The sequence below is a fragment of the Notamacropus eugenii genome, chromosome 5 (assembly GCF_028372415.1).
Source record: "Notamacropus eugenii isolate mMacEug1 chromosome 5, mMacEug1.pri_v2, whole genome shotgun sequence".
In the NCBI taxonomy this organism is placed as follows: domain Eukaryota; kingdom Metazoa; phylum Chordata; class Mammalia; order Diprotodontia; family Macropodidae; genus Notamacropus; species Notamacropus eugenii.
The window spans coordinates 415,208,563-415,232,891 of record NC_092876.1 but is presented as its reverse complement, the minus strand read 5'-3'; the positions used below and the strand labels follow the sequence as shown (position 1 = coordinate 415,232,891).

The 24,329-nt window shown below is 36.8% G+C and overlaps 1 protein-coding gene across 4 annotated transcripts in view; it reads left to right on the top strand.

Moving 5' to 3' along the window:
• RRP1B (ribosomal RNA processing 1B) overlaps nucleotides 1-24,329 on the top strand; it is a 47,526-nt gene that overhangs the window by 14,167 nt on the left and 9,030 nt on the right. For 2 of the 4 annotated variants that reach the window (XM_072614829.1, XM_072614831.1), the window contains 8 exons: nucleotides 325-389; nucleotides 1,070-1,248; nucleotides 10,110-10,204; nucleotides 13,138-13,235; nucleotides 13,747-13,766; nucleotides 14,565-14,693; nucleotides 15,465-16,204; nucleotides 19,036-19,188. In XM_072614829.1, the coding sequence (XP_072470930.1) occupies nucleotides 325-389; nucleotides 1,070-1,248; nucleotides 10,110-10,204; nucleotides 13,138-13,235; nucleotides 13,747-13,766; nucleotides 14,565-14,693; nucleotides 15,465-16,204; nucleotides 19,036-19,188 (1,479 nt within the window). The remainder of the gene's footprint in view (nucleotides 1-324; nucleotides 390-1,069; nucleotides 1,249-10,109; nucleotides 10,205-13,137; nucleotides 13,236-13,746; nucleotides 13,767-14,564; nucleotides 14,694-15,464; nucleotides 16,205-19,035; nucleotides 19,189-24,329) is intronic. The other 2 variants (XM_072614830.1, XM_072614832.1) reach the window with 1 other exon arrangement.

The window sequence follows — 24,329 nt, the reverse complement described above, 5'->3', positions numbered from 1 at the left end:
TGAACAAGGTAGCTCAGCAGACACATGCGTAAACAATAAAGAAGGATCTCCTGTGAATGCAGAAATGACTTTTTAAAATTCTAAAGTAAAAAAAAAATTCTAAGTCAAACAATATGGAAATGCTTCCATTGCTCCCTTGAAGTGTTTCCCCAAATGAAAAGTCTAGAAATTAATCTGAGCAGTTCATGTTCACACCTTATATATGCATTTTTTAAAAAGCAGCATGTAAAGTGTTTCTCAAAAAACTTACTGCTTGCAATATGTTTGAGAAAAAGACAAAGGCTATTTTATTTATTCTTATTTTCTCATACTTTTAAATTGCAGCTTGTGGCAGATCAAAATCTCAAGTTTATTGATCCATTCTGCAAGATTGCAGCTAAAACTAAGGAGTAAGTCACTAAGAAGTAAAACCTATGTTTACTGCCTTATGTATAACTTGTCTTCAAATTCTCCTAATATGGGGGGTGGAGGAGAGAGACTATTATATAGCCAATCATGCTACATCCTGAATCTTCCTGTTTTGTTTGTAAGACTTTGTGTGTTATAAAGTGGTAAGAGCACTGACCTTGGCCTTGCAGTCCCAGCTATAAACATCTTGTGACTGGCATCATCATTTAACCTTTCTGAATATCTGTTTTCTCATCTACAAAATGAAAATACTTGTACTCCCTCCTTCACAAGGAGGTGCTTATGAACCTTTAAGTGCTATGATAAAAGTGAGGAACAGCTGTTAGTGGAAGAGAAATCTGAAGTACCAATTAGACATGAAAGTTTTTACTGATAGTTTAGCTGTTAGCTTAACCCTGTTTCTAATCACTCAAGCAGTCTGTTCCACTGTCTGTTTTCTGTTATACTTTACTGGTCACTTAGTGCTTTTATCACTATGGTTGGTAAATGTATAAATGGATATTTCATTGTATTTGGTCATTCAAATGCTTGTTGACCAACAGACTAACCTTAAACATGAGTCAGAATCAGAAATTTAGTCATTCTCCTTCCTTTATACATCTTTGCACAGTAGGGCTCATTAATTTTAATCTCATTCTTTTCCATATGCTTCTTTCCTCAGCCATACCTTGGTACAAACGATAGCTAGAGGAATCTTCGAAGTCATTGTAGACCAGTCCCCCTTTGCCCCTGAAGATTTAATGGAGGAACAGAAAACTAATGGTGACAGTGAGTTGTCTGAGGAAGAAGAATCTGATAATGAGTTGACGTCTAAAAAAGCAGTCGCTAAAAAGAAACCAGGTAAAGAATGCCTTGAATTTTCATTTACATAATAAAAACTGACTTTAGTACTTTCAGATTTCCAAAGCATTTTACCTACATTAATCATTTAATCTTCAAAATACTGTGAGGGAGGTGCTGTTATTATCCCCATCTTACAGATGAGAAAACTAATTCTCAGATAGTATGACTTCCCCTTAACTAATCTCAGGCAGGACTTTCAAACCCAGATCTTCTTGATTCTGAGCCAAGAAAACTCTTGGTGGAAACTCATTAAGTATCAGCCTGAACTGCCTTTTATACATTTGCTGGAGACATGATGGATTCTAGGACTGGAGGGTCCTTCACAAATTTTCAGTATAAAAACACTGATACCAAGGACAATGCCATACTATTTCTATCTAGGCTAAAATATGCATAGTTATGTTATAACCTGGCCTTCCTTGTATTTCCAACATTTTTTCTTTAATGTTGTCTGGACATCCCTCAGTGCTACTGATATTATTAGATTTTCATTATTCATACCAACACTTTTAAATCATAGTATTCCTATTTATATGAACAACTTAGGTGAAAAACAAAGTGTTCTTTATGAAATTTTTTAATTATGGGACCTGCAAGTAATTTAGCCTTCATTATCTTTAGATAATCTTCCTACAGTCTTAGGTTCTTAAGGTACTTCTTGAGAGAAACTTTAAGTATAATAGGTATATGAAATTTATGTGCTATCTTTTCCAAGTATCATATCCAAGGAGGATATGAAAGAGATGATGTAAACTAAAAGCTTGAAACTTTCTTTCAGAAAGTTCTTTTGGAGGTAGGAGAAGGGACAACCTATGTTGTTGAAAACTTCTGTTTATGTTGACTTCTTGGTAAGAAAGGGCTATTGCCAAGTTTAGAGTGAGAAGTAACAGAACTCTAGTAAAGTCTGTATTCCACATAAGCCTTAGTCTGCTGCTTCATTGGCTCGGGGGGGTGACCCTAAGTTCTAAGGCTGTGCCAAATGAGCATGTTCTATCAGACTAGAAAAGCTTTGGATTATGTTCCCAGTGATGCACCCTCTCTGCTGTCCAACTGCCAGCCTGCCTGACAGTGGAGAAGCTCATCTACAGGTAGGCCTGCTAGTAGGTGATAAATGATGTGGGCATTCCAACTTGTGAAACAAAGAAAAATACAGAAAGGGTTTCAGCCCTGTGTAGTAGTAGCCTCCTTTTCCTATTAGTGATAGTAGAATAAAAAGAAAGTATTAGGTGATAAGAATCAAAAATTTTAAACTATGTATAAACGTTACTTTAACTATTGGTAATATTCTTGTCCAGTGAGTGGTATAAGTAACTGAACTATATCAGTAATGTAGGATACTGGTCTTGGAGTCCGGAAGATCTGGCCTGAAGTCAAGAAGTCCTTAATTCAAATCTGGCCTCAGGCACTTACTAGCTGTGTGACCCTGGACAAGTTACTTAATCTGTTTGCTTCAGTTTTCTCATGTGTAAAACAGAGAAAATAATAGCACCTACCTCCCAGGTTTGTTGTGAAGATCAAATGACATATTGTAAAGCTCTTAGCACAGTGCCTGGCAGATAGTAAGCTCTATGTAAATGTTATCTGCTAATGTTATTATTATGTATGTATTAAGATCATATAAGATGGTAAATGTAGCTTTATTTATGATAACTTTATTCAGTAGTCCTGTAATTATAATCATCATCATTAATTGTAAACATCAGTCATAAAACAGGAAGATAGATCCTCTCCAAGGGTTTCTATCATTTTCATGGAGAATATTCTCTGTAGAATCCACAAAGAATTTCCGTAGATATTCTCCAAAAGCTCCTTTTTGTGGATATTGTGATTATTTAATTAATCCTCAAATAACAATTGGTCACAGTTCAGATACATGACACACAGAAGAAATTAGCCTGACGGTCCTGGGGAATGGGGAGGGAGGGGAGTCAATTTATGAAAAATGCCTGTTTGGATGACTCTTGATATTGTAATGTTAATAGAATAGGAAGATCTTCCCTGCCCATTAATAGGCCTAACACTTGGAGCCTGTGGTCACATGGAGCTCAGATTGGGAGGAGCTTGCCCAAGGAGAGAACAATCACGAGCAGAGAGTGAGAGCAGGCAGAGCAGAGAGAAGCAAGCTGTGAATGGGAGCAGCTGACCCAAGGAGCAGAAAGAGAGAAGCAAGCTGTGAGTGGGCTGAGGGAGGAATTTGTCTAGGGGAACTTGTTTTTGTGGGAATGCCTGAAAGAAAGAAGGTTTAAGATGTCGGCTCCTCCCTGGATTGGTGATAAGGACCCTGTTAAATCTTACCTCCTGGTATTTTAATGACGTCCCAAATAAATATTTTGGTTTTGCCTTTGAGGAAGAGAGTTTATTATATTTTGGGAATTTACCCTGGAAATGCTCATGCATATCCATAGAGGCTGCTGTGGGTATTGCATTGGTGTTACAGACAGTTGTGTGGGTGGATACTCGATAGTTTGTTGCATTTACCCACTAGTACACGTATTTCATGGATGACAAGCGTTATAAATGGACAGCAAGTGTGTTTCAGAAACTTCTTTCCTCTTAACTTTCTTCTTAACTGATCTCAAAATTCAAATAAAACTTCTCTCTCCAAAGTTACCAGTGATTTCTTAATTGCCATATCTAATGTCCTTTTTCCAATCCTCATCTTTATTGGTCACTTCAGCCTTTAACACTTTTTGAGATCAAGATTATTACATTAATTAGAATTCTCTTATCTTTTCCCATTGTTTTTTTTTAACATTTTGAAAATTATTCTAATAATGCCATTACTTTTCCATCAGCTCATCAAAGTCTTTCCAAATTTCTCTGAATTTCTCATACATAATGTTCCTTGCAGTGCAACGATAATTATACTACAACTTTAAAGCTGTTCCCCCTAATTGATTGAATGCCCACTTTGGTTCCAGTTTTCTGCTGCCACATAAAGTGTTACCGTGATTATCTTAGTCTATATAGGACCTTCCCTTTTATCTTTTATCACTCTGAGCTATAAAATATGGAAGGCTGCATGAAAAATGATTTGGATTGGGAGAGAGGGGATTGAAGGCTGCTATATGAAAGATATTCCATAATTACCAAGAAACACAGTATGTCAGGCAAGAAATGCTATTTGTACTTTGAATTCTGCCTTGCCAATTTAAACATTTTTGGCATCAGTTTGAACTTTTTAACTTAGAATGAGAATCCAGTGAATCCCTGTTTTTTCTTCTGCTGGTATTCAAGTCTACCTAGGTTATGTAACTGGGGAAAATGCTAATAATGATCATTAACTGAGATTATCTTTCTCCTTAAATATACAGAAGTGTAAATTTTCCCTTGTTCTCAAATTTTTTCTTCTTTAAAATTTATTTTTATGAACTTGGCAAATATTAATAGAAATGAACATTTTAATATGCAAAAAGAATATCACCTATGAAATTGTGAGCTATTATATACAGTTCTTAAAAATTGTGTATTAAATTTAACGCAGGAGTTCCAACACTTCCTTCTTGTCTGTATCCCCTTCTGACCTTTCCTTCTGCTCTTTTGATTTGCAGGTTTTTGGGGGGGGGGCAGGATTTGAATTATCTTACTAGTTTTGTCTCACACCCCAATATGAGGCCTCTCTTGTACGTATAGTCAAACAACATAAAACGTACTTTGTCTGTGCTTGAAAATATATTTTTAATTCTACAACTGTAGACTGTAACAAGAGCAGGGAAGTGTCATTAATAATCAGTCTACTGAAGTCATGATTGGTCATGGGCGTGTGTCATGAAATCTTTTGAAATTATTTTCCTTTCTGTTATTGTAGTCGTTGTTTAAATTGTTTAAATTGCTCATTTTTCTCTTCAACAGTTCATGCAGTTTTGCCCAGGTTTTTCTGAATCCATCCCTTTCATCATTTCTTACAGTATAATAATCCATTATATTCTTAAACCCTAATTTATCCTTTCTTCAACTGATTGACATGCTCCTTGCTATCACGAAAAGTGCTGCCATAGATATTTGTATACATATGGATTCTTTCTTTTATTTTCTGTCTTAAGAGTTGTATATATAATAATAGTATCTCTAGGACAAACTGTATAAACAGTTTTTATTTTTCTTTTTATAGACTCATTTTAATTTTGAGTGAGTTTTTGTTTCAAATGTTTCCACACATTATTGGATTCATTTTTCTAACTCTTTATGCTACCCTTCTCCATTTTGTGAGTGAGTTCATCCCATTCACATTCCTAATTGTAATTGTTCCATCATATGCTCTTAATAATTTTTCCTTCTTTGACCTTTCCTCCCCTCTTTCCTATAAAAAAGTAGAGAAAGAAAGGAAATAGGATCAACATTAATAGTGTGTAATTGTAGTCTTATCCCACTTCTCTGCCCATACTTTCATATAGACAATCACTGGCCCTTAAATTCCCTTCTCTCCATCCTCATCTATTTTCCTGTTGAATTTCTTTTATTTCTTTTTTTTTTATTTTTACTTTTCAACAGACGCTTCCACAAGATTTTGAGTTCCAAATTTTGTCCCCATCTCTCCCTTCTGCCCACCCCAAGACAGTGTGCATTCTGATTACCACCTCCCCCAATCTGCCCTCCCTTCTTTCATACCCCTCCCTTTTCTTATCCCATCTCTCCCTTTTCTTTTCCCTATCCCCTCCACTTTCTTGTAGGACAAGATATATTTCTTTACTCCATTGTTTATATATCTTATTTCCCAGTTGCAGGTAAAAATAATTTTTAGCATTTTTTTAAAAACTTTGAGTTCCAACTACTCTCCCATCCTCCATTTTCACTGAGAAGGCAAGCAATTCAGTATAAGCTATACATGTGTAGTTATGCAAAACACTTCCATAACAGTCATATTGTGAAAGACTAGCTGCCCCCCATTTATTCTATTCTCTCTTTTGACCCTATCCCTCCTCAAAAGTGTTTACTTCTAATTACTCCCTCCTACCATTTGCCTTCCCTTTTATCGTCCCTCAACCCCTTTTTATCCCCTTCCCCCCTACTTTCCTTTAGTGTAAGATAGATTTTCATACCCGATTGAGTGTGCATGTTATTCCCTCCTTAAGCCAAATCTGATGCAATAAGGTTCACTCTTGCCCTCTCACCTTCCCCCTCTTACCCTCCATTGAAAAAGCCTTTTCTTGCACCTTTTATATGAGATAATCTGCCCCATTCTATTTCTCCTTTTCTCTTCCCAATATATTCCTCTCTCACCCCTTAATTTTATTTTTTTAAGATATCATCCCTACCTATTCAACTCATTCTGTGCCCCTCTGTCTGTATGTATATAATCCCTCCAACTACCTTAATACTGAGAAAAGTCTCAAGAGTTACAAATACAATCTTTCCATGTAGGAATGGAAAGAGTTCAACTTTAGTAACTCCCTTATGATTTTTTTTCCTGTTTACCTTTTCATGCTTCTCTTGATCCTTGTGTTTGAAAGTCAGATTTTCTATTCAACTCTGGTTGTTTCAACAAGAATGCTTGAATTCCATCGAATGACCATGAATTTCTTTCATTTCTACACTATGCTGTGTGTCTGTATGGGTTCAACCATCTTTATCTACTTTAAATAAGAGTGAGGTTCGTGGAATGGATACCTACTCCCTTCTCCATGTTTAGATACTTTTATCTTGGACCCAATTTTGAGAAATAGTTAATTATTTCCCATTCTTCCTCATTTTTGCCTTAATGTATTCCTTTCTCTTCTTCCCTTTTATTTCCTCTCTTAAAACCAATAAAACTACATCTAAACCTCGCATTTGTCTCTCTTTACTCACTGTGAATCTTGAAGAAGTGGAATTCTAGAGGGAGACCTGTCTCTTCTGCCCCTCTTAGACTGTAAGTAAGTACTTGTTCATCATTTAACCCACTCAGCTTCCTTAAAAGTACTAGGTTTTTCTTGTCTCCTATATTTATGTTTCAAAAAGTTTACTTAATTTCCTAATTGATAGTCAAAATACATGGACAGGCATTTTTTTCAGAAGAAGAATTCAGTTATCTATAGTCATATGAAAAAATTCTCTAAATCACTATTGTATAGAGAAATGCAAACTAAAACAACTCTGGGGGTACCACTCATACCTATCAGATCAGCTAACATGACAGAAAAAGGAAAATAAAAATATTGGAGGAAATGTGGAAGAATCGGGACACTAATGCACGGTTGGTGGAGTTATGAACTAGTCCAACCATTCTGAAGAGAAATTTGAAACTGTGCCCAAAGGCCTATAAAACTCTACATACCTAGTAATACCACTGCTCCATCTATATCCCAAAGAAATCAAGGAAAAAAGATAAGGACCTCTATGTACAAAATATTTATAGCAGTTCTTTTGTGGTGGCAAAGAATTGGAAATTGAAGAAATGCCCATCAGTTGGGGAATGACTAAACAAATTGTGATATATGATTGTGTTGAAATACTGTTGTGCTATAAAAAAGGATGAACAGAATGGTTTCAGAAAAACCTAGACAGACTCATATGAACTGACGAAAAGTGAGGTAAGCAGAACCAGGAGAACACTGTACACAGTATCAGCAATTTTGTACAGTGATCAACTATGAGTGATCCAAGAAATGCAGTGATCCAAGAAAATTCCAAAGAATTTAAGATGAAAAATGCTGTCCAGCTCCAGAAAAAGAACTGATAGAGTCAGAGGGCAAATAGAAGTATAATTTTTTCCACTTTATTTTTCCTGCTTTTTATTTGCAACATGGCTAATATGGAAATGTTTTGCCTTACTTCACATGTGTAATTGATACCACTGTCCCTGCTCTCAAGAAGCTTGTACCGTCTAAAGGGGGAGACAACATGTAAACAACATTGTGCGTACGTACAGGGCATGTATAGTATAAATGAGAGGTAACTTTAGAGGAAATGCAGAAGCAGTGAAGGAGGGTCTCTTGGAGACAGTGGGGTTTGAAGAAAGCCAGGAAGCCCAGGTGGGGAATTCATACCATAGGGTATTCCAGCATTAGGGATAGTCAGCCAAACAGCGTGGTGTCAAGAGATGAAGGATCTTGAGTGAAGAGTCACAGGAAAGCCAACATCAGTAGATTATAAAGTATGTGGAAGAGAATAAAGTAAGAAGGTGGGAAGGGACAGATGGTAAAGGACCTTATATCTAGTGGGGAATAGGGAGCTGCTGGAGTTTTTTGAAAGAAGGACATGGATAGATCTGTGCTTTAGGAAGAGCACTTTTTCAGTTTAATGGAAGACAGATGAGAGAAAGGAGAGGCCTGAGGCAAGGAGCCAGCTAGCAGACCACTGCAGTAGTTAGACTGTGCATACCTTTTGACCCAGCAATACTGCTACTAGTTCTGTACCCTAAAGAGATGCACAAAAAATTTATAGCAGCTTTTTTCATGGTGACAAAGAAATGGAAACTGACGGAATGAGGAGAGAGTCCATCAATTAAATTATGGTATGTGAATGTGATGAATCACTGGGATGGTCAGAGAAACCTGGGAATATTTGTTTGGATTAATGCAAAGTGAAGTAAACAGAACCAAGAGAAACAATTTTGAAAGACTTGGGAACTTTGAAATGACAACCATGGTTCCATAGAACTCAGGATAAAACATGCTATTCACTTCCAGAGTTATCTCCAGAATTAACAAACTCAGAATGCAGATGGAAACATGGGGGTTTTTTGAACAAGGATAATCCAGGAATTTGTTTTCTTGACTATGCATGTTTGTAACACGTTTTATTTTTTGGGAGAGAGGGGAAGATGGGAAGAAAGAGAATTCAGGACTGAAAATAAAAGAAAATTGAATTTTTAAGAAAGTTTGAAATATAATATAAAAGTTTTTTTTTTAAACTAGTCCAGATCTAGACCAGGATGGTGTCTGTGTGGGTAAAGAGAAGGTGGCATATAGGAGAGATGTTATAAATGTAGAAACAAGACATGGCAACGTTTTGGATAATGGGGCAGGAGATAAGTGAGTGAGTATTTAAGAGTGGCAACTAGGTTGCAAACCTGGATGTCTGTGAGGATGGTGGTACCCTTAATAGAAATAAAGGAGTTAGGAAGAGGGGGAGATTCAGAGGAAAAGATAATGAGATAATATCTTTTTGTGCAGCCCTGCACTGGAATATTACAACTTTTCTCTACTGCTGCCTCATCTTGGTACTTAGCTCAGTGCCTGGGACCTCCCTCTAGAACAGCCTTCCTCTCTGCCCCCATATACCCCTCCCCCTTTCCACACACCATAGGTATTCCTCTTCAAGGCCCATTGGTGAGTGATTCTTGAAGGCTGCATTTTGTGGAGGGACCAACCCTGATTTGCCTTTATTCTCTTCCAGGCCCTGTTGCTAGCTTCCTTTGGACTTCAAAAAGTCATGTCCCCCTCACCTGACCCCTTCTTGCCTCCCTTTTGTAGGTTCTGCCATTGGAGTGTAAACTCTTTTGAAAAGAGGTGGAGATTGTTTTCCTTTTAGTTTGTATGTGTATCCCTAGTGCTTAGACACAGTGCCTGTAACTTAGCACTTAGCAAATGTTTGTTTTCTTTCTTCCTTGATCTATGTGCAGTATAGAAAAGGGAAATTTGTGATAGTGTATTTTCAGCTGCTTGTGTAGGAAGTCAGACTGAATAAAGAGAGGAAGAAATACATGTATGTGTGATATCTCTGTCTAAATATATGTTTGTATATATCTCTAACTTGCCTTTAGGCCTAAAGGCTGAACAGTTGAAGAAATTTTAAACTTTGGGAGGTTATAAACAATCATTAAAATAATTAAAAGCCATCAGTTTTCTGCTTGAATTGTTAGGTTCCCCTAAAGTGATAATTCTTAGGTACTTGATATTTCAAGCCTTTTGTAAAATATCTTGGATTTATTTTGTCAGCAGTAGGCAAATATTCAACAAAAAAAGATGAATGGAATGTTGAAGAGGAAAAGGTTGGTGATGGGACCTCTGAAGACACAAGTCCACTTCTCCAGGTTGGTGGCTTTTTTCACTTCATATAGTATATAGATTTATCATTAATAAGTTGAAAGTCATTAGCTTATTTGATTTTATTCCAAGCCAAATCCAATTAAGCAATAAGGTTAATAATGTGGGGTGCTGTGTTCCCTCTCTTAAATTTTTTTAATTCCATTTCTTAAACTTTTTTTAATCTTAAATAATTTTTTAACGGCAAAAAGCTTTTCCCATATTTTATCCTCTTTGTTAAAGCATGTAGAAAATTCTAGACATTACTTTAAAAACAACCCTGCTCGTCTCTGCTTTCTTCTAAACCTGTTCTATTCTGTTCATTTTTAAAAATGTTTCAGTGGATTGTTTTGGTTGTTTTTGGTTTTTTTTTGGTATCACTTGCTAACCAATCGATTGGCAGCTAGGTGACTCAGTGGATCTAGATCTAGAAGTCTAGCAGTCAGCAAGACCCAAGTTCAAATCCAATTTCAGCCACTTAATAGCTGTGTGACCATGGGCAGGTTCCTTTGCCCTCTGTCTACCTCAGTGCTTTCATCTCTAATATAAGGATAATAATAAATAATGTATACTTCCAGGTTGTTTGTAAGGATAAAAAAGGATAATATTTATAAAGACTTTTATAACGAATTTAAAGTGAAATATAAATATTATCATTATTATTGTAAAGCCTGATGAACCCTTTCTCAGAACAATTTTTTTGAATGCCTAACATAAAATACATAAGACTGCAACAAAAACCAGTTATCAAGTATCAGTTATCAAAATATTTTCCAAAAATAATTTCATGAATCCCAGGATAAGAACCACAGTTCTTTGGCACTTCTGGATGGAGTATTGGGGACCTCAGAGTACTAGACTGTTGAGTGTGAGCACTGCTGCCCCACTCACTCTACGGTTTGCTGCTGTTACATGGCATCCGTGGTTCCTGCTGTAGGTTTCCAACTGTGGTAGGGCTCTCTCTGGCTTCAGAGCTTTTCAGGGTCCATGTGTCTCTAGTCCAATTCTGCTCCCATTGGAGACTGCTGGCTAATTTGCCTCTGCTGTTGGCACCTTTTTCTTGCCATTGGGCTGTTTGTCTAGTTCTAAGTGAAGAAATCTCTTACTGTAGTTTTTCATTATATTTTTCAATCATTATTCAGTCTGCTGCAGATTTTATGCTTTTACCGAATAGATATATCAGAGCTAGGAAGTCAGCCTGTGTTAAAGAAGTCTTTTTTTAAATTATTTTTTATTCATTTTAAACTTAAATGCAAAACCGAGAGGGAAGAAAAACATTTCCATGTACACAGCAAAATATAAATGAGAGAACTCAATATAAAACCCTGGATTTCCATTTCAAACTGTTTACCTTTTTTGGAAAAACTACGTAATAAATAGTACACATTGTTTTCGAAGCTACCCAGCTCTTCTGTGGTTTGCTTTTAATTTTTTTTTTCCTCCTCCCTCCTAAGGCTACAATTAAACACAAATTTACATATATATATTTATACATACACACATATATGCATATGTGAAAAACCATCCTATACATGCTTCTGTTTATTATTTCTATCTCTGAAGGTGGGTATCATCTTTCATCATTGGTCCAAGTCTTTTCTGTGTTTTTCTAAAATCAACGAGTTTATCAATTCTTCTAGTGCAGTAGTACCTCATCGTCATATACCACAACTTGTTTAGCCATTCCCCAACTGAAGGCATCTGTCATTTCAACCAACCTGATAGGTATAAGATATCTCATAACAGTTTTAATTACATTTCTCTCATCAGTAATGATTTATAGCATTTTTTCATGTGACTATAGTTTTAATTTCTTCAATGGAAACTGCCCTTTGCATATCCTTTGACCACCTATCAGTTGGGGAATGACTTGTATTCATATAAATCTGACAGAGTCCTTTATATATTTGAGAAATTAGATCTTTATCTGGCAGGCTGTCTATAAAGCTTTTTGCTCCAATTTTCTGCTTTCCTCCTAATCTTGGTACATTGATTTTATTAGTGCAAGAACTTTTTAATTTAATATAATTGAAATGATCCATTTTGCACATCACAGTGTTCCCTGTCTCTTGTTTATTCATAAATTATTCTCTCCGTGAGTTACTAACATGTTCTATGTTCTAATTTTCTTGTGATATCTCCCTTTAAATGTAGGTAATGTGTCTGTTTTGACCTTATCTTGGTACATGGTTTAAATTACTGGTTTATGCCCAGTTTCTAGGTGGTCATCTTGACAAGAAGTCTGTTTTCCTTTTTTAATTTCCCTATGATATTCATTTGTGAAAAGAGATTATTTTAATGATGTTATGCAATTGAAGAAAAGTGAAACTAGACTTGCTTAGTTATTTATTATATTCTATTAAACATTACTGAATATTTCAAAAATTTTAATAACTTAATTAAAGTATTATAATCAACTTTCCAAATATTCCTAAATTAAAATTCTGCCTTTGTGAATTCCATTCAGAAAGAGAAAAGGAAAGTTTCGCTTCCCCAATACTTAGTTTACGTTAAAATCCTGCTAGTTCCTTTGTAAAAGCTTTGCTATTTCAAATTAATCAAGGCAAGTATTAAATTTCAGAGCTGGAAGTAATCCCAGAGATTAATTAATCCAATTTTACAAATATATTAACTTTCCTGCATCCATATTAATCCCATCAGGAATTTGAGCATTTTAAGGGCAGCAGCTATTTTTCTAAAGTTTTTGTATCCCCTCTTCTTGGTATGCTTAATAAATGTTTATTAAATTGGGTGAGGATACTGAGGTCCAGAAAAATTAAATAACCATAATTATTGGCTGTTAAAAGGAAGAGCTGAGATTGCAACCTAAGACTTCTCAGTCCTTCACTTGCATTTTTATTCATCTAAAGTCTTTTCCAGTGCTAAATCAAGTTCACAGATAGGGTTTTTCTATTTTTATGCTTAATTTTCTTTTTAATAGTTTGACTATAAAGCTGTTGCTGATCGACTTCTAGAAGTGACCAGCAGAAAAAACATACCACCCTTCAACAGGAGACGTCTCTTTAAACTAATCAAAAAGTAAGTCCTCTTTAATTGTAATTGGAAACTTGCTGTTGATATTTCCTTACTCCTGAACTCCCTAACTTAACACAGTGCCGAATTACTACGGTCAGTTCTTCAGTATGCTGTGAATTTCGCTTTCTTTAGCAGTATGATTATGGTTATAAAGTAAAGCTCTTAAGTCCCTGGTTATGCTGTTTATAACCAACAGATGAAAAGTAATCAGGAATTCTTTAGTAGATTTATTTTTTGAGAGACTAGATCTTTGTTTCAGAAGGTCTTTGGAGCACCACTGTTTATATTGTTTTATTATAAAATTGAGAAGATTGGTACCAGAGAAAGAAAGTTATTTCTTTCAACTCTTCTTCCCATCTCCTTTCAGACCCTCCCCATAGCTTAAAAAAAAATTAGGCAAAAGTGGAATTTGACAGTTGTGGAAATAGCTGTGTTGTTGGTAAAATGTAATCCTTTTTTTTCTTTTTTGCATACAACATTGAACTCATCTTAAATTTTTTTTCTCCTCTTCCAGATTTCAAGATTTATCTGAAGGTGAGGTTTAAAATAAACATGCATAATGTTCTTCTATAAGTAATCAGTTTCTTTTTAAAAAACTGAATTATTACTTCTTGTTATAATGTGACTATTAGAACATGTCCTAATAACTTTTCCTAAGCCTTTATACCATCATAATGTCTAGTATTTTACCACCATCAGGAACCAGTTTACATGTTTCAAGAAGAGAGACCTGATTTTTAAGAAATATCATAAAATAGTTAGAGTCTGCTTTTTTGGGAATCTGATTAAGAACAAAGTCAGTTTTTATTGGTTTTGGGTGGTTTAGGTTTGGTCCGGCCTTTAGGGAAAAATAAAGGACTACCAGTCAAAGTTTCTTCCAGAGATTTGTAAATTATTCATTTTTCCACTGGAAAGAGTGAGGAAGGGGGAGAACTTATGATCTCAGAAATTCAAGAAATAAAGCAACTGTGTCACTAAAACCATCATGTTTGCTGTGTGCTATTCCAAAAATTATACCGTGTCTGGTAAAAGATTTTACAAGTATAAAGACTAATGGTACTTGTTCAGCCTCAAGCATGGTCTCCCTAAATTTTAGGACTGGTTGTTTGCTGCAGGAATAAAATTTTCCTAAGACTTTTAGCCCTCACTGGTTCGCAAGTCTCATGAAATTGTTTTCCTCCTGATATGTTGCTTTTTAAATGACGTAAATGCTGGCTTTCAGGAGAAAAGTAGGGTGGAATGGAATGTCTGAAAGACGTGAATGCAAGTTTATATAGTGCTCTGTGCTTAGGGAAGTAGCATCACTGATGTACATGACTTTGTTTCTGGCAGGCATTTTCCCTCAAATCAATTTCCCTGATGACATTTCGACAGATGAAGATGAGCACACCCTTAGTCGGGGAAGGCGTAAGAAAAAAAGAAATAAACTTCCAGAGAAAGCCAAATTAGAAAAGGAAAAAGGTAAGATGTAAAGCTGAAAAACACAAAACAAAGTGCAGAAAGTGGGAAAGTTTAGAGGATTTTAGAGTTGAAAGAAAAATTAGAAATCATCTGTAGATGAGAAATCTGAGACTCACAGAGATAAGGTGACTTGCCCATGATCAGAAAGATAAATGTTAAAGCAGAGATTTAAACTCAGATTTTCTGACCTCAAATCTAGTGTACCACACCCAGATGCATCATGCCCATTTCTGTTTGATCTATTTTTATTTGTCATAGTGAAAGTAAAATTTTTCAGTTACAAGAGATTGGAGGGAAAAAGGGAAATTATTTCAAAAGTTTTACTGCAGCTGCTGGTAAGTGTTTATTTATTCATCTCCAGAAAAAAGAAAGTAAGTACTGAGTAGATTTTTTTTTTAATAGAGTTTACCAGTTTTACCAGTTCAAGAAAATTCTTCTGAGTTTAAAATAACCCAGAGAAAACCTGTTTGTGAAAATAGTTGCATTTTTGTTATGGTTTTCCAAAGAAAGATGATCATCAGCTATTCTGAGGCAGACTAGGAAAAGACATTCCCAGTTTTCATTCCCCGTTTTCATTTTGATGATATGAATACCAGAACAAATGTTTCTCTGAATTTCTTTTACAAGATGAATGCCAACCACACAGAAGAATTACAGTGTAGTATTGAGAGAAAGAAAAAAAAAATTTCCTGTGTCTGCCTTGGAATCTTTACTATCTGGGATCTCATCTGTCTACTGAGACTCTTCTTTATGGTTTTAATTTGATTACAGGTCAGTGCAAGCCAAAGAAATTCAATGCAGCTGAGGAAGAAAGTGAATGTAACCTTCAGAAGAGAAAACGGAGAAAGAAAAAGAAAAATAATTCCCACCCTGAAAACTCAGGTTCAGGTGATTCTTTTCTCTCCCCTGAACCAAACGGGAATAGTGAACCAGAGCCATGTAAGAAAAAAGACCCCAAAAAAAGTACCCCTGAGAATGAAACAGATGCATCCTTTGGTGTAGCTGAGGAAAGTGGTATGGAGCATCCCCCAACTACCAATACACAAAATAAAAGGAAACGGCCACGAAAGAAGAGTTTAAAGGTCCTGGAAGAACTTACAGAGACAGGGATGCCACCTGTTGAGACTGCTGTTCAAAATGGCCCCAGTAGTACTGCTGCCCAGGAATCTGTCATCAGCAGTCCACCAGCAGGTGGGGTCAAAATTATGAAAAAGAAGCGGAAACTTGGGGCTCTGACAGTCAGTAGCAATGGCTTATCCCCATTGGTGGCAGTTCGGTCAGAGAGGGAAAGTTTGCTAGAGAGTCCAGCTGGAGAAGGGGATTGCCCATCCCTCCTGACCCAGAGTGTCAGGCTAAAGAAAAAAAAGGGGAAGCTGGACAACCTTGAGCCAGTTGGCCTGCCCAATCAGAAGGTTGCATTTCTGAAAAAGAGGAAGAAAATAAAGGAGGTATTAAACTTGGTGGAAACTAATGGAGCCCTGGAGGCTGAACTGAAGAAAATCCAGTCTACGGTAAGAAAAGCAAGTTCTTGGGGGTAGAGTTTGGTTCCTGCAGGAGTCCCAGTCAACTCTCCAGAGTAGCTTTCTTGCTTTCTCTGGAGCATTTGCTGTCATGGTACAGTCCTTAGATGCCATAGACCTCTGGGGTGAAGAAGTCGTGGAACAAGCTCACCGTTTACAGATCAGTCTTAGTAATAACTATATATAATACTATAATAACAGCTCCATGGACTAGAAAATGACACAAATGTGTAGCTAAACTGAAAGCTATTAACTTTTTGACGTTAACCAATCATGAGTTTTCTGCACATGGGAAAATAAAAACTTAACATGTTGATGGGTGGGTGACTTCATTGCCATCTTTTTTTAATTGCCCTGGCATTCTATATACAGATATCAGGTGTAAACTAAAAACATGGCTTCAATCTTGTTCTTTAAATACCATTGCTTTGTTTTCCATATCGCAATATTTGTGCCACTCACTTGTCATTTTTACTCATTTATCTGTCTTCTTGCTATACCAGCAAATTGTTTTAGCACACAGTTTCAAGGTGGTTGTACTTTTTCAGTCTCTGTGATGATATGAAAGATCTGGTTTAGCATCACACTGAAACCTAGTTGCATGCAAAGTATGGTGAATTGGCTACTGTAGTTCACCGAGATGACTGGATTGTCATGGAATGACATCTAGCCATAGCCAGTGGTCCACTTAGAGCTATCGCCTGTACTTTTCAGTTACATCATAATTCTTTGTATGCCACTATTAGAATGTGAACTCCTTGAGATCAGCACCTTTGTGGAATTTGGTTTTGGTTTCCCAGGTACCTGGCATAGTACCATGCCTTTAGCAAATATTGGTTGAACTGATTTGAAACCCTCAGGTTAGAATCCCAAGGATGGCTCCATTTGTCACCTTCCTACTCTAGCACAGAGTGATAAAATTTTCAGCCACAGCAGCTTTCCAAGATCTGCCAAGTCAGAGAAGTTAGAATTACCTCCTGGGAGAGATTACTTTCAGCAGTGAAATCACTAGTCATTGATGTGTAATTATATGCGTGTGTAGATACTTCACATCTGTTGAGAGAGTTAGCTTTGCATAGTGAGTGGAACACTAGCTTTGTAATCAGGCTTTTCACCCTTCAGGGCCCCCAGAGAAGGGGTTGATCTGCATTGGCTGGGAAAGTTCCTCACTGAAGAATCTGCTTTCTTCCCTCTCCATTCCATCCTCCACAAAGCTGCCAAAGTGATTTCCTTAAGCATAGAGGTGATGTACTCCATATTCAGTAAGCTCCAATGACTTCCTGTTGCCTCTAGGATAAAATAACAACTCTTCTGTATTTCTTTTAAATCCCTTCACTACCTGGTCCCAAACTATCTTTTCAAACTCACTGCATACATTTTTTTCTTCCACCCTCTATGATCCAGATAAACTAGCCTTTTCTTTGCTCCTCACAGAAGACATTCTATCTCCCATATCAGTGGCTTTGTCCTGGTCTTATTTTCTCCCTACCCACAGCCTGGAATGGGACACCCTGTATTTATATCCCCAGCACTTAGCACAGTAGCTGGAACAGTAGTAGCTATTGAATAAATACTTGTTGACTGACTGATTGATGAAATCATGGGACTAGTCAAAAAAGAAAAAAACCATACATAATAAAATTCCCTCACCAGACAATCTGTAAAATTTCTCCATGCAGAGTAACAATGCACTAAGTCTCTGAAGCACAAAGAGGTTATGTAATATGTTCAATGTGACTTAACTGTTACATGTTAGAGGCAAGATTTGAACCCAGGTTAAATTAGTCCCTCCTTTTCCCTTTCCCTCACTATTTCTCCTTTCTTTTCTCCTTCCACTTGTCCATAGCTACACTTAACACCACCACCATTTCTTTTTCTCCCTCCCTCCCACTAGTCAGTGTTAGAGCCGAGAACGAAGTAGGAGAGCCAGGCTATTGTAGTGCTAAGAAGGCAAAGAGAGGAGGCAGGTTTTGAAAAGCACTGAGGTCTAATAGTGTCTAATACCGCAAGTCAGATAGAATGAGTAACTGAGGAAAGGTCATTGTATTTAACCCTTAGCTTAGAGTTCTTTCAGTACAGTTGTGAGGAGAACCTAATCTAGACCAGAGCTTCTTAAACTTTTTCCACCCTCAACCCCTGCAGCACTTCTTAAACTGTGAGTTGCCACCCTGTATGGGGTCTCAACTCATTTTCTAGACCATAAAGAGTTAAGGTCTAGGAGCAGTAAACACAGGCTACATCTTTATGAAGTTTGGTTACTGCAGGTAGGAGAAAGGGCTGCCAGGGTCTCAGGAATCTTTTTTCTTGTAAGGAGATATACATCTGTAGGTAAAAGGAATGGCACACTTTTTTCAGAGGCATGTCTCCATGGTATTGGGTTGTATCTAAAGAGTGGTGGCCCCTGTAGCCTCTCAGCATTAGATCTGCTGGAGCAGCTCACCAAAAACTGCCTGAAGGAATTCTTCCTCCATATCAGTAATGGCTTGATACTTCTCAACTGTCCTATCTACATGACCTCAGCTCTGTGGACCAACAGAATGCCAGAAAAGTACACAATTTTTGCATATGAAATTTGAGTTCTAGTAAAGCAATGAATTCTTAAAAAAAGACATGAAAAGGGAGACAAGAGTATTAACAGAGCCCAACAGGAACAGTCGAGTTCTAATTATCAGTATCCTAGCTCTTGGGGCTCTCCCTCCGTTCATTTGGATGTCTTTATGGGCATCCTGATTTGTCACTTTCTGCCTGATAGAAACATAGATGTGACTGAACTGCTTTCTCACAGTCATGACTTGTTTTGTTTTCTCTCCCTTTCCTGGTAGGGAAGCGGTGCAACTTTCAGCCCACTGAAGAAAAAGAAGCTAAAGACTGAAAATGACTTTGTGAAATTTGAAAATACAGCCTTACCTAAGCCCTTGTTCTTTAGAAAATCCAAAAGCAATGTTAATATCTCATCCCCCAGCCCCACCATTCAGGTATAGTAGAATTTCTTTTAAATATATATTTTATGTTTTTATACATATTTAAGAATATATATGTATTTTTTTCCTGCCTTTGTTCCAAACTATACTTTAAAGTGTTTCTCATAGCTACCCCTGCCACATCCATATATATTCATAATTTCATATCTATAGCTGGTAATGGATGCTTTGCTAATGACCAACAGGAGGTCTATCACATTAAGTCCAAACATTTTTATTTTGCTTTTCAAAACAAATCTCTCACACCAAAACTTTTGGGATTAAGTTTAACCTAGGCCTTTATTGGGGATAGGATTGGTTGCTTGTCTACAGTAACTCAGGTTATTATAAGTACTAGGGATATCAGTGGGATAAAATTCAGGTTACTCTTTGAATTACTTGAAGATAGCCTTGGGGCAACCATTCTGAAACAAGTTTGATAAATTATGATCCATACTCATGCAAGTGTAAAGGGTAACGATGAAACACACCAACCTGGGGTCAGTGGACTGATGCCAGTGAAAACAGAAACATCCCACTAGAAAATCAGTACAATTCTAACCTAAACACAAGAGATTTAATTTGGCTAGAACTATGGCAGCCTAGGGAATTCAGAGAATTTAATAACTGTTTTTTTTTACTTGTGGACACTTCAATTGAGTAATTCTATACTCCAAATAACACCTCTTATCTAAAATTTAAAATTCTTTTCTTATAACTACCTTTTTCCAACAAGAGTACACACATGGGTGAATTTTTTTTTTTGTTAAATAATTTGTTGAGGTTCTAAAATTCTAAACTTTTAAACATCTAAAGGAAATCATTTCTGTACATATGACAGAAGACAAAAAGTGGATTCTCTATGACATTGTGTATCTCCATTTTATACCTCTTGCTTTTTTAAAAAGTATATATTCTACACCTACTTTCAAACCTGCCATGCTTCTCTGTGCTTCCTTTTGCACTTCAGTTCTCCTCTGTGCATTTTTTAAATGATCCAGCGGCCTCTTTTTTTCCCATCACTTTCTCCAAAATAAAAAATGTAGAGAAAGGAGGGGGGAGGAGAGGGAACCTTGTTTTAATAAGCATGGTCAAAAACTATTCTACTTACTAGTCACATGCAAAGTGATCACATCTGTCCCAAGGTGGGTATTATTTATGATAGGCCCTTAAGAGACATTCCATTGACCAATTCTTTCAAATTTGTTTTTTGGTTTTGTTTGTTTTTACAATATTATTGTTTTCCTTGTTCTGCTTATATCGCTGCATCTGTTCAGACTACCTAAAATTCTCTGAAATCCTCGTTGATCATTTCTTATGACACATTAAGACTCCACTATATACATATGTAACAGTTTATCCAGTCTCCAATTGTCTAAGGAGCTAGTAGCTTAAGGCACCCCCCTTTCCCATCTATTTCCCTATTGTTTGATATTTTTCTACACAACACTGTGTGTATTCCCTTGTCAATTTAATCTGACCCCCTTTTCCCACACCTCTTCCATGGTTTTGAAAACTCTTCTCACACACCTAGAAATAGCAAGCTCTACCCTCTTCTTCCTTTTTACACTAACTAGTGCTTTTCTCTTATTCTCACTTCTCTTTTACCTCTAATTCCTCAGAACAGAAGCCTCTGTTTTTCTTCTTTAACTCTCTCAATCCTCTTTGAAGACATTTAGGTTCTAAAGGAAAACTTGTATCTTTCCTCCCATTAGGACGTTAGCACTATAGCATTCAACTTCAAGTTGCTCAAATAAATTTACTTTTCTAGGTTTCTCTGGACTCTTGTTTTCATATTTCAGAATTCTTACTCAATTCTGATCTTTTCATCAGAGATACTTGAAAATCCTTTACTCCATCAAAGATCCTTTCCCCCCCAATAAGATTATATTCAGCTTTGCAATGAGATCAAGTCAGCAGGGATTTATTAAGTACTAACTGTGTGACTACCACAGCGCTAAGTCCTGAAAATATGAAGAAAGGTGAAAAAACAACAGAAACACCTATTCCTGCTCTCAAGGAGCTCAAGCATAATGTGGGAATAAAAATAAAATAAAATAAATATGGGACAAATTGGAAATTATCTTGGAAGGAAGACACTGAGGTTAAGGAAGCCTGGGAAAAACTTCTTGTAGAAGATGGGAATTGAGTTGAAACTTGGGAAGGGAAAGGGTTCCAGGTGAAGGACAGCTAGTGAAAACATACAGAGCACAAAGACTGGAATGGTGTGTTAGAGGAGCAAAGAGGCCGGTGTGTCACCAGATCTCAGAGATGTACATAGGGAATGTAAGAGTGCTACAGAAAGGTAAGACGATCCAGCTATAAACGGCTTTAAAAGTCAAACAAATTTGATCCTGGAATTATAAAACTGAAGTTTATTGAATAGGGTTGTGACATGGTCAGACATACATCTTAGAAAGATCAGTGAGGTAATGAGGGCTTGCATGAGAGTAGTGACAACATTAGAGGTGGGGATGGGGGGGTATATTTCATAGGTGTGATAAAGGTAAAAAAATCAAAGCACTTGTCAACTACTTAGATATGGGAAGGATGAGAAGAGTGAAGAGTCAAGCCTGGATGACATGAAGAATAGTGATTTCCCCCCACAGTAATAGGGAAATTAAGAAGACAGGAAGGTTGGGGGAAGGAGATAACTTGAGTTTTGGACATACTCAGTTTAAGATGTCTACAAGACATCCGATTCCAAATGTCCAATAGATGTTAGACATGGGGAGAAAAAGGTTGGGGTAGGATAAGTAAATCCTGGGGATAATTTGCATGGAGATAAAATTGAATCTATGAGAACTAATGGGACCACCAAGCAAAATTATATAGATTAGAGAGAAGAGAGCCCAGGACAGCAGCTGGGGGAACACCTGTGCTTAGTGGGTATAATCTGACTAAAGATTTGGCAAAAGAGACCAAGAAATGGTCAGACAAAAGAGGGAATAGTGTCCTGAAAAGGTATAGAGAAGAGAAGAGGGTAATCTGCAATGTCAAAGGCTAACTTTGGAGAGGATAGTTTCATTTGAATGATGAGATCAAAAGTCATACTGCAGAGAAAATAAGAGGAAAGGAAGTAGTGATAACAACTGTAGATACCTGTTTCAAGGAGTTGATCCATAAAGGAGAGAAGAGATATAGAATGATAATTAGAGGTGATGGATCAATTTAAGACTTTTTGAGGGTGAGAAAGACATGGACTTGTTTTTAGACAATAGGAAATCAGCCAGTAGACAGAAAGTAAGTGAGGCTGCTGGAGAGGGCAGTCTCATGGAGAAGAGGATGGAATGGGATCACTGCTGCATGCAAAGGGTTTGGCTTTGACAAGGAGAAAGGGCCACCTGTTAATGTTAGAATTAGAGGTTCATAGGGGAAGGCTGGAACAATGAGGCAGTACAGTAGCTGAAGTAGCAGTCATGAAGTAAGGAAAACCTAAGTTCAAATGTTACCTCAGGTACTTAATAGTGGTATAACTTTGAGCCTCAGTTTCCTCATCTAAAATGGGGATAATACTAGCACCTGCCTCCCAAAGTTGTTGTGAGGATCAAATGAGAGAGTAATTATAAAGCACTTAGGACAGTGCCTGGCATAGAGTAAGCTCTATGTGTTAGTTAATATAAGCTATTGTTGAAATGATGAAGTGAGGAAAAGAGGAGCTTTTAGTGAATTGATTCAGTTTTTTTCAGGGAAATATGAGTCAAGGTTCTTAGCTATGAGAGTAGGTGTGGGAAGAGGCTTGGGAAATTTGAAGAGGGATCAGAAAGTTTGGAAAAGATCTGTGGTGAATGGGAGGTATAGAGTAAAAGTATTCTCTTATCACAGTGAGAGCATATTAAGATTATGTAACATAAATTTGTAGTGTACCCAATCAACACAGTTTCATGATTTTCTCTAGCTTCATTCACTAGCATGTGAGTAGAAGGAAGGACGGTGGATAGTGGAAGTGATCCAAAGCTGACGCTTGACTGAGCAGTTTCTTTGTTAAGTTGAGAGACTTGAGAGAAGAGGGGAGAGTACAAGTGGACCACTGGTTACCAACATATTGGTCAAGATGGAGAAAAGAAGAGAGTATATCTAATGCAGAGGTGAGAGAGCCTGAAAGAGGACTTGAGAGTTAGAGGAATTGGAGGTCACAATTAAAACACAGAACAGGGTTAGGGGATACAAGACAGGAGGAGAGGTGGAATGATAAGATTTTGATCAAATAAAGGAATTTCAACGTTAAGATCAAGGCTTTGGTCATCTCTGTGGCTAGCCAAGGTCAGGCAGACTTCCTTTGCAGGTTGGTTATTCTTGGTTTTACCTTTTGAAATATTTTACTCAAAGTTCTCTCTCTTTAGGTAGAAGCTGCCAGGAGTGATTCTTATTATGGTTCCTTGGTATTTGGCCTACTCTTTGTGGATACTTGTAGCATTTACAGGTCATATTTTTTTCTTTTTTTGACATGTTGACATGGGAGTTCTGTGTTAGCACTAGCATTTCTGAGATTTTCCTCCTTGGACTTCCTTTTACGAAAGGACTCCATTGGTATATTCTCCATTGGCATATATAGGCATTGGTATGCCTACTGGTTCTAACAGATCTTGGTAGCTTTCATTTGTTTTTGTTTTTTTAAATAGTATATCCAGGCCCCTTTTTGATCATTACTTGCAGGTAGCCTAATGATTCTTGATCCTTTTTCTTCTTGACCTGTTATCCCAGTTATTTTTTGTTGATAATCAGATATATTTTCTAACTTTCTTTCAAGCTTCTGGGATTTTTTTCCTAATATTTCTTGATATTTCATGAAGTCATTGATTACTATCTGGTTTATCCTACTTTTCATGGAGTGCATTTCTTGGGTATGTTCACACCTGCTTATTCTTCTTCCAGATCTTTCCTGCAGTTATTTTATTGTTTAATCCACTGCTTTATTTCTTCTAAACATTCACATAGTCCTTGTAGAAAATCTTTTTAAAATATTTTTTCCTTTGAGTTTCTGCTTGTGGTTTTTACAGTGTGGTGAGTCAAAGATGAAATAACTGAGGAAACCGGTTCGATCTTCTTAGTGTATTGATTTATTAAGCAGTGCTTGCCAGTTACTTAACAAATTGGCTTAGGCCTGTGCTTCACATACAGGGGGAGACAGACTATTATACACTAAAAACAATTAA